The sequence below is a fragment of the Amphiprion ocellaris genome, chromosome 20 (genome assembly GCF_022539595.1).
Source record: "Amphiprion ocellaris isolate individual 3 ecotype Okinawa chromosome 20, ASM2253959v1, whole genome shotgun sequence".
NCBI lineage: Eukaryota > Metazoa > Chordata > Actinopteri > Pomacentridae > Amphiprion > Amphiprion ocellaris.
In genome coordinates, this window is record NC_072785.1 from 24239572 (window position 1) to 24250861 (window position 11290).

At 40.0% G+C, this 11290-nt stretch overlaps 1 protein-coding gene across 1 annotated transcript; it reads left to right on the plus strand.

Moving 5' to 3' along the window:
• The first annotated feature begins 19 nt into the window (after positions 1-19).
• On the plus strand, positions 20-10742 carry LOC111578607 (tudor domain-containing 6-like). Its single transcript, XM_023285504.3, has 4 exons — positions 20-250; positions 5442-10321; positions 10411-10484; positions 10582-10742. The coding sequence occupies exons 2-3, from the start codon at positions 5467-5469 to the stop codon at positions 10455-10457; spliced, it is 4902 nt and encodes a 1633-aa protein (XP_023141272.2). The 5' UTR covers positions 20-250; positions 5442-5466; the 3' UTR covers positions 10458-10484; positions 10582-10742.
• Positions 10743-11290: the final 548 nt, after the last annotated feature.

Sequence of the window (11290 nt, forward strand, 5' to 3'; positions counted from 1 at the left end):
GAAGTTCTCCTATTTTGAATCAAATTTAAAGAAGAAAGCATCAGAAAAAAACGTGCAGCGATGAGAGTTGACATATTTAAACTGGTAAAAAACCGCTTTCTTGACGTGTTTCATGTGTTTTAAGAGGTCACTCGGGTGACTGTGCGTAAAATCGGAGCCTTTAAAAGGCCAAGTGAGGACCCGCCTCCTCCTGCCGCTGAATCGGATGAAACGAGAAGAGAGATGAGACGTGAGTCCTGCTGCAGACACGGTGAGGAAAGAGGAGGGGAAAAAGAAATAATAATAATAATAATAATAAATTTTATTTATAAAGCGCTTTTCCAAAACCTCAAAGACGCTGTACATAAAATACAATAAGATAGAACAAAACAGATAATTAAAATCAGTAGATAGTAAACAAGTTCAAGATAAAATACAGAATCACTTAAGGAAAGCAGATCTAAAAAGGTGAGTCTTTAAAAGGGATTTAAATGTGGTGAGGTTGGTGCAGTCACGGAGGGCATGGGGGAGTGAGTTCCAGAGTGTGGGGGCGGCAATGGCGAAGGCTCTGTCCCCCCAATGTCGCCGGCTGGTCCTGTGCGGGATGGAAAGGAGGTTTGTGTGGGAGGAACGGAGATTCCTGGGGGGGGTGTAGGGGAGGAGCAAATCGGTAAGGTAAGAGGGGGCTAGATTATGGATGGACTTGAAGGTGAGGAGAAGCAGTTTGTACTGGATGCGGTGTGAAATGGGGAGCCAATGGAGGTTCCGCAGGACGGGTGTGATATGGTCGTGAGAACAGGTTCGGGTGAGGAGTCGGGCAGCAGAGTTTTGAATAAGTTGAAGTTTATTGAGAACTTTGGAGGTGGAGCCGAAGAGAATGCTATTGCAGTAGTCAAGGCGGGAAGTGACGAAGGCATGAATGAGGGTTTCAGCGGCTGAGAAGGAGAGGAAGGGGCGGAGACGGGCGACGTTGCGGAGATGGAAATAGGCAGTTTTGGTGATCTGATTAATGTGGGGTTCAAAAGTGAGGTTGCTGTCAAATATCACACCGAGGTTGCGGATGTGAGCAGAAGGAGATAGGGTGGTGTTATCAATGGTAATGGGGGGGTGGGGAAATGGTGTGAGTGATTTAGGTCCGATAAGGATGAGATCAGTCTTGTCACAGTTTAGCAGGAGAAAATTTTTCCTCATCCAGGATTTAATGTCGGCCAGGCAGCTGGAGAGAGAGGGGAGGGTGGTGGTGGCGGTGGTGTTGGTGGAGATGTAGAGTTGGATATCGTCGGCGTAGCAATGGAAGTGTAGGTTGTGGCGGCGGATGATGTTGCCGAGGGGGAGGAGGTACAGGATAAAGAGGAGGGGGCCAAGTACTGATCCTTGAGGGACACCATGGGACAGGGGGGCGGTGGGTGATGTGCAGTTGTTGACCTTGATGAATTGTTGTCGATTAGTGAGATATGATGTGAACCAGGTGAGGGCGGTGCCGGTGATGTTAATGGAGGATTGAAGGCGGGACAGGAGGATGGAGTGATTGATTGTGTCAAATGCTGCAGAGAGGTCGAGAAGAATGAGGATGGTGACTTGTCCAGAGTCTGAGGAGAGGAGGAGATCATTGGTGACCTTGAGGAGAGCAGTTTCAGTGCTGTGATGAGAGCGGAATCCGGATTGAAAGGTTTCATACAGGTTGTTGGAGGTGAGGTGAGTTTTCAACTGGGCAGCGACGACACGTTCTAATGTTTTGGATATGAAGGGGAGATTGGAGATGGGCCGGAAGTTGTGAGGGGAGGTTGGATCCAAACCAGGTTTTTTGAGGATGGGGGAGACAGAGGCGAGCTTGAGGGGTGAGGGGACACAGCCAGTACTGAGGGAAGTGTTGATGATGTTAGAGATGAGGGGGGCGATAACAGGATACAAGATCAGAATGGAAACCAGCATGCAAACGTGCGTCGGTTGTGCTGAGCATGAATTCAGTTTCATAACCTGCAGGTGGATTTGCAGCTGCACTGATCAGTCTTTATTACTTACTTTGAAATCACAGGAATGAATTATTTTCTTTTGACATGGTGTCCAAACTGATAGTCTTGATCCAAAACAGGAGTCACAGGATGAATCCGAAGCCTCACTAAATGATCAATAAGTTGGAAAGTCAGTCAAAAACATTTTTACCCACATGCGTTCTTGCATATTTGGGCCTAAAATCCAACATATAATTGATCAGTCTTTTTGTTTGAAGTGACCTGCAGCACCATATTGCAAAAAAATGCATTTTTAAACAGTGACCAGCTTGTGTTTGGGCTTTTATATTCCACAGTCCTTTAATTGTTGGGAAAAAAGTGACTGATAATTACTGAACTAACTGACATGAAAAACGTACATGAATGTCCACCAGATAACCCAAATAATTTTATTTTGAAAGAATTGATCATTCTATAATGATTAGTGTGATTTTGTTGAGGAGTACATCAGTGCATCTTCCAAAAATTGTTTTTTTTGTGTGTGTGTTTTTTTTTTTTTTTTTTGCTTTAAATATCAGATCTGGCTTTGCAGTCGTCACATAAAGCGTTGTGTTGATTTAAATGGTCAAATTAATTTGTTTCGTTGCTTCCTGTGGTGGCATCAATTGCAGGACACTGATGAATGACTGCCTATTTTTTGTTGTTTTTTTGTGAACATGATCCTTTTTGTAGCTGAAATATTAACATACAACTGATGTTGTGTTTTCTTTTGCAACCAAATCTTCCTTTTCAGTGTTTCTCTCCTGTTCCTCAATGGAGTCAGTGTGTCAAACTTTGTGTCTTTTAAATGAAGTTAAATCAAACTTAGAGCATCCGAGAACTCTTAAACTGTAGTAAAGTAGAGGATTAACCTTTGAATTGGTGATATGAAAGGAAGGGCTGAGCAATTAATTGATTTCAAATCAAAATGTCAGTTTCAAACATGCACTTAACACATCACAAAGGCTGCAATTTAGGATTTACATTATTCATCTAGTTCTGTCAGTAGTTTTACTAATTTGATCCCTCAAATGCTTTAAATCTATTACACAGTGAATATTGAACTGAAACTTGACTTTAATTATATCTCAAATTAAATTGAATTATCTGTCAGAAAAATCACAATTCAATAATTACTTCAAATCATTCAGGTTTAATTAAAGGTCCTGGTGACAATGCACTCTTGTAATGTTGCTGACTCACACAGGTTTTATGAGATATTTTGTGCCTAAATTAGTCTGATTCATACCTATTAAAAGATGTTAACATATTAAGCAGATGGACAATGTTTGGTACCCAGTTTTTAATTTGGGAAATGTTACATTGACTGGTCTGGTTTATTTTGAAACTGTCAAAACTACAATTCTACGATTTAATTTAGCAGACGCTTTTATCCAAAGCGATGCACATCTGAGAGTAGATACAACACTATTGGTTAAGCTCACACTCTAAATCCATTGCTTGTGTGTTTCTATGTGCAAATCTTCTCTGTTTGTCAGTGTTGGTGAGAGCATGTGTTCTACAGGAGGCATTTTCAGTGTGTTGCTGATACATCACCAAACTCAGGCCTGTACATCCAATTATCTTGAACATTAGTTGTTTGTGGGTCAGTGTGAGACAGTTAAAAGCATTAGTCAACTCTTTAAAGATCAGAATCAGAAATGCCTTTATTCCCAAGTGAGTACACACAAGGAATTTGATGTGGTGTATAGAGTTGCAGTACCTAGCAACAACAACAGACAGTAAAAGAATAAATATGCAAATCTAAATCTGAGAATTCCAAATACAAAATGCTGGAAGTATAAGAAGTACTGTGAGAAAGAAAGTGTAAACAAAGTACTGTGTAAAAAAAAAAAAAAAAAAAGACATATATTTGGTTAAACTAGAGTAATAAATTAAAATACAACTTAAATTACAACATTGCACATTGTTATTAAGGTATAAAACAACAAAAATAGTGCGGAGCTCCATACTGAGGCTGCCATCTGTGGCGCCATCTTGGATGCTTTTGATCCAAGATGGAAGATAAAGATGGAGTCTGTGATTCTAGAGAGAGATCGTTGATGCCATATAGACAATTAGCATATTTATACAGTTAGTATATGCTAGATTTACCGTCCTCCTCACTGAAACTCCCCCGTTTACTGTTCATGCACAGGACATGCAGGAATAGTGTTGTGTGGATCAGTCAAAGCCACTTTGTGTTCACTTTCCAGAGCCAAGCTGTGTACCAACACCTGTTTTGTTTTTTTAAATCAAAGCACACAGAACCAACAGATAGTACACCATCTGAATTTAAGCAAAGCTTTACTGGATTATAATCACTGATTCTACCTTTAATGAGCATATTTGGGTGTAAAGAGCCCAGATGGTCGCTGCTTTAAGAAGATGTGGCAATGTTTGGTTTTTTGTTTTTTTTTTGGAAAGCAGCCCAAGTTGGTTCCTTTTTTGTGTTATCAAAAAAATTGTGTTTCAAGCTGAGCATAATCTTTTCTCAAAGATAAACGCCTGCCTTTATCTGGTAAAGCCCAGAAGTCTGTTTATCAGCACTTACAGCAGCTTTGAAGGTTTTTACTGAATCCTCAAAAACTCCTCCTCATATGGGAAGCACATTTTCCTGCTGCATAGACTTTTTTTTTTATCAGCTTCCAGGGGTTTAAAATGGGTACAAAATATTTTTTACTAAAATTATTTAATATTGAATTTTATATATAAGATGAAATATTTTGGCCAGGGGAGAGAGAAGAACCTTTTAAACACCTTGTCAAAATAATGTGGAATGTACATGCAGTTAATCACCATGATCTCTCAAAAGCAAATGCTCAGCTCCTAAAGTTTTCCATAATGACCATTTGACTGTGGCCAATTACCTTTTCTAGGTCTACTAAGGAGTTGTCTTTAAAACTCCTGCACAAAATGCATGTTTTTCCACCCACATTTGTTCATTTTTTTTGGAAATTTTAGGAAAAATTTCATTACAAAATAGCAAAAATCTTTCAAATTTGTCAATTGATGTATTTTATACATATGCCATCATGTTATTTTTAATGTGTTAACAGTTGTGGTATATTCTTTCAGATAACAATATTACAAATTCTAATTGTACAATCATTTCCAAAAATTTCAAATACATTCTTTCACATTGACTTGCAAAACTAGGTTTATTTGCAATGTTTCACTGCTAAATCTTAATCCAGGAAATAATTTGTGGCATGAAATACATGTGCAACGAGTTCTTTTGTCATAAATTGCGTCCCAGTGGATGGATATTGGCATTAAAGAATATACTGACTAATACCAGTAGCACAGTACTTTAGTACATCTGTAGTAAAATCATCAAAAATCATGTGAAAGGTTGTATGATGCAAAGCAATTAAGTACACAGATTTGGTGGTGTTACCTGTAAGTGTGTCTTAATGGTTTAAAAGATTATTTTTATTCAACATTAATGTTTTTTTCTCTCCTTTTCAGGTAAATCTAAGGTCTGAGCTTGACAATGTGTTCAATTCCTGGACTCCCAACACCCGGATCAGAAGTACCTGTTCTCATCACCAGGGTAAACCTAAACCCAAGTTATGGTCTTGTGGAATTGTGGGTAAACTTGGATGATGGCAGAAAGCATGTTTATGAGACAGTGAGAGAGGAAATTCAGATTATTCAGAGAAAGTTTTATGCAACAGAAGGAAAACCAGGCGACCTCTGTCTGGTTTGCATCAGTGACACCTGGCACAGGGCTCGGATTGTGTCAATTGAAACTGAAACGTTCAATGTTTTTCTAATCGACCAGGGAAAACCCCACATCACCACGCGTGAAGCTTTAGCGTGGGGCCATTGTGACAGTTTTGTCCTTCCTCCTGAAATTGAATCGTGCATACTCGCAAATGTCCTCTCTCTTGAGAATAACCAGCCTGAAAAAGCCAACAAGTTTTTGACATCTCTGCCTGGGAAGAAGTTTAAGGGACTGGTTCAACATGTACTGATGCCAGACAGAATGATTCTCCTCGACATACCAATTGTGTCCAAGCATATGTGCAGGTTAGGATCTGCCCAGAAGATCCCAGTGGATGAGTTTAAAAGCCTTGTACTGAAGTGTCTACATTTGCCCAAAGAGGAATCTTCTGAGGACTTCCATAAATCACCAGGACAGAATCTGAATGTTGGTTCCCAACTTACCAAACAATACTTTTACCCAGAGCTGTTAACGGATGCTTTGGAAATTGTTACTGTTACCGAAGTGACCGATCCACTCAATATTTTTTGCAAGCTTCAAATTTTTTTGAAAGCGGTGGAGACATTGTCTGAGCAGATCCACCAATATTATGAAAAGTGTTCCAATTCTGAGGAGGCACAACCACAGACCTGTGGGGAGCCATGTGCTGCTAAAGGAACAAATGGAAGATGGCATCGCTCAATTCTAAAGCAAAACATGGTGACTAGCGACGGCACTGTAGAAGTTCTACATGTGGATGAAGGAAAAACTGAATTAATTCCTGTTGGAGACATCAAGCCACTGCTTGTGAAATTCCTGAGAATGCCAGTAGTCACATATCTCTGTTCGCTTAATGAGATAAAAGACAATGGCAAAGAGTGGACTGTGGATGAAATTGATTTCTTGAAATCGCTGCTCTTGAACCAAACAGTCACGGCGAGGTTTGACCACCAAACAGAAACTCAAGATGCCTATTCTGTCACTCTGTATGCAGCTAATGCCGAATGCATCAACAACAGTTTTATGGAGAAGGCGGGCCTCATTCCACACTCTAGGCCTGATTTAAATGTGCAGAGCAGATCCATTAACTCAACCATTCTCACTCCAACTGGACATGAGAACAAACTCAATGGAAATGTTGATGAGCTACCAGAAGAAACCAAAAACCAAGTAATCAAAGGCAGCACAGATGATGCGTCAACTTCTGCCACCAATGATATTCATATCAAAGAAAGCTCTAAATATCAAAACCACAATGGACATATTTCAACAGGTTTCCCCTCTGAAGAGCACATTGCTTGTGGTGACGATGTGTTCACTGTCGGAAGTACAGTCAATGTAAAAGTATCTTGCATTGATGGTCGGCACAAGTTTTGGTGTCAAACAACAGAAAACAGCGACTCCCTTCAATGCCTCATGAAAGACATCCAAAATCACTACGAATCTGCCCACCCTCGGCCACTCACCGAGACCATCTGTGTCGCCCGTCATCCGGACAATAACATGTGGTACAGAGCGAAGATCATTGCAAATCACCATTCCCCAACTGTAGATGTAAGATTTATAGACTATGGTCAAACTCAGAAGGTTCCCCTGCAAGATGTGCAACCTATTGATCCAATGTTCTTACAGCTGAAAGCACAGGCTTTCCAGTGTTGCTTATTCAATCAAAAGAGTCTTACTGATGTCACTTTGCAAAACGCTACTTTAGTAGAGTTCCAGAAGTGTGTAGATTTACGTACTTCATCCAACATTGAAGTGAAATGTGTTGTAAAAGCTGTGACATCTGATGATGAAGGCCTTCTCCTTAACATGGTGGATATTGAAACAGCATGTGATAGCGCATCCAAGCTTCTGGCTCATAGATGTGCGCAGTCTGATGTATACAATTACTCCACACACAACATTGAGGTGGGTGCTAAAGAAAAGGTGTGGGTAACCTCTTCAGAGAGCGTCAATCTCTTCTACTGTCAGCTGTTCAGGAATTCTCATTGGTTTGACAAAGTGATGGAAAATGTTGCACAACTACTTGACCAGCCACAGTGCTCAGATCAGCCTCTTGGACTAAACAGCATTTGCCTTGCGAAGTACTCTGATGATCAGTGGTACAGAGGTCAAGTAGTAGAGATGTCCCCAAAACTTAAAGTGCACTTTGTGGACTATGGGAATACCCTTGCAGTAAATGAAACAGATATTCGTCCCTGTCCCACGGAGGCGAGTATGACCAGGTCTATTCCTGTGCAGGCAGTTCCACTTGGACTGTTTGACGTCCCTGCAGAAATACCACCAGAAGTCAACCGGTGGTTCGCAGATCATGCTGTAGGCCATAATTTCACCATTTCTGTGGTGGCACAAGAGGAAAGAGGGAAGTTCATTGTTGAACTGTTTGATGGATCCCTGAATGTAAACGAGAAAGCCAGAGAGAGGATGGCAAAAATGAAAGAACAGTTGACTGACCAGCAGCTTTCCAACAGTTCAAAACTGACTACTGCACCAAATGTACCACAAGAGCTCATGGAAGCATCAGAATTAACAAAGACAACACAACAAGACAGAGTCCGCAGCATGTTCGCCAGAGATGATCTACAGATGGGTTCAAAATCAACACCTGATACCTTGACGCCAAAGAGTTTTGATGAAGGAAATAATCCAGCTTTGGATGCGATTATTGAATACAGAGAAAATGTGGCAGAAACCTCTGTACAAAGTTTCCACAGTGACTCAGAAGTGGCTCGAGTACTCAAGGAGGAAGTGTATGTTTCCTGCATTGTTGGACCAAATTACTTCTGGTGTCAATACAGCAACACTGAAAACCTAAACACAGTGTCAAAGCTTGCTCAGGAAGCAGGACAAGCACAACAGGATAGGTTTTTCCTCGAGAGTCTGGAGCCTGGCAGTCCATGCCTTGCTTTGTTCTCTAGCGACAACCAGTGGTACAGGGCTCAAGTAATTCGAAAAGCTGGCAACACCTTCCATATTGTGTTTGTTGACTATGGAAATGAGTCTGAAGTTGACATTGAAAATGTAAAACCACTGCCTCAGAGCCTGCTGGACATTGCTCCTCAGGCTTTTATGTGCCGTCTGAAGGAGTTCAATGAGTCTAAGGGCTCCTGGAATGATGAAGTTTATGATGACTTCTATAATCTTGTGATTGATAAACCACTCAAAGTGACCATCTTTAACATGGAAAACCATTCAGAGATTGCAGTTCCACAGTATGCAGTGGAAATTGAATGTGATAAAGTGGTCATCAATAGATTAATGCAGAAATACTGGAGACCATTTTCTACAGAACAGTCCAAGAATGAGACACCTCTAAAAAAAACCCAAGATACTGAAACTGGAGGCAATGCAACTCACTTTCATATTTCCAAAGAGAATGCAAGTACTTGCAAGTACAAAAAGCCATTTTTTTCCAAAAATAAGGCAGAGCTGGTACATGCCTCTTCTATTGTGGAACCATATTTCTTCTGGTGTCAGTACACCAACACTGAGGATCTCTGCAAAGTGATTCAGCTTGCTCAGGAAGCAGGACAGTCGGATCAGGACATCACATTCGCTGAGACTCTTGGTCCTGGCAGTCCATGCCTCGCTCTGTTCTCCAGTGACAACCAATGGTACAGGGCTCAAGTAATTCGCAGAGTTAATGATGCATTCTGTGTTTTGTTTGTTGACTATGGAAACGAGTCTGAAGTTGACATCAAGGATGTCCGATCACTGCCTCAGACTCTGCTGGAGATCACCCCTCAGGCCTTTTTGTGCCGTTTGGATGGATTTGATGAGTCAAAGGGTTCCTGGGATGACAAAGCGTCTGATGGCTTCTACAATCTTCTGGTTGATAAACCACTCAAATTGACAGTGTTCAGCATGGAAGACCATCCAGAGATTAAAGTTTCACAGTTTTCTGTGGAAATTGACTACGAAGGAGTGGTTGTGAATATAGCAATGGAGACGTATTGGAAACCACTTATTGAAGAATGTCTTATGATGGAGAATCCTCAGAGTCCCAGAGGGAATGTGAGTACTTGCATGTACAAAGAGCCAAGTATTTCCAAAAGTAAGACAGAGATGGTGTATGCTTCTTGTATTGCGGAACCGCATTTCTTCTGGTGTCAGTACATCAACACTGAGGATCTCTGCAAAGTGATTCAGCTTGCTCAGGAAGCAGGACAGTCGGATCAGGACATGACATTCACAGAGACTCTTGGTCCTGGCAGTCCATGCCTCGCTCTGTTCTCCAGTGACAACCAGTGGCACAGAGCCCGAGTAATGCGGAAGACTGACAATACACTGCATGTTCTGTTTGTTGACTATGGAAATGAGTCTGAAGTTGACATCAAGGATGTGCGATCACTGCCTCAGACTCTGCTGGAGATCGCTCCTCAGGCTTTTTTGTGCCGTTTGAATGGATTTGACGAGTCCAAGGGTTCCTGGCAGGACGAAGTTTATGATGACTTCTATAATCTTCTGATTGATAAACAACTTAAAGTGACGGTGTTTTGTGCAAAAGACCATTCAGAAATTGCTGTTCCTCATTATGCAGTTGAAATGGAATGTGAAGGAGCAGCTGTGAATACACTCATGGAGAAATACTGGAAAGGAGAAGGCTCGGATGATGCTTTGGTAGAAAATTTGGAAGCAGGTTAGTAGACAACTAGTTTGTGTCAAGTTTTGAAAGCATAGAAAAGTCTTTTTACTCATTAAACTTGTCATATAATCTCTCATCTCCAGTGAGCCAGGATGAAACCAGGACTGTAGACGAGAATGTTGAGGTTTAAAGTCATCCAGTTTCTGTCAAATCTAAGGTAGGATCTCAAAACCTAAAATCAGTTCCTACAAATGGAGAATGAATGATATCACTTTCATTGTTTTAAAAAGTCATCTAATCTTTGTTTCTTTCAGCTCTGGGTCCAGATTAATGCCTGTGGTGGGGAAACCTTGTAATTGATGAATTGTGACTTTTGTGACCTGAAAATGTTTGTCTTGTTAGAAATTTTACTAAATAAATGAGTTAACCTTTACTTGTAATTAACTGCTGCCAATAAACATCATACTTACACGGATGAAGAGTCGGTGTTATTTGTGTTGTTGTTTTTTTTTTTAACAAGGAACTGATTCCTCATAAAGAACTGCTTTTCAATCACTTGAATTTTTCATGTATAATTTTGTAAGTTCATAGCCTTAACATTTAAAATAAATTTTAATTTACATCATAAATATTACAGGATCTTAATTTCTTTAATACTGAAATTAGTTGGTAAGCTTATATAATAAGTAACATTTGAGTATCTTAAAATGAATATTGAATTTAGTCAATCACATTTATATGATAGATAATTGAAGATTATTTTATATTATTTTGTTGGGCAAATTTATAAGTAATATTAAAGGATCTTAACCGTAATATTTAAATTGGTCAGATAAATTTAGATAATTAATATTATAGGATTGTAACCCTAATATTTAAATTATTCAGGTGTATTTACATAATTAATTCTGTCAAAAGCTGGTATACAATATTATTGTATCTTAGCTTTAATATTTAGGAAAGTTGGATCATTTTTCTATAAAAAAAAAAACATTTTAGGATCCTTAACTAATATTTAATTTC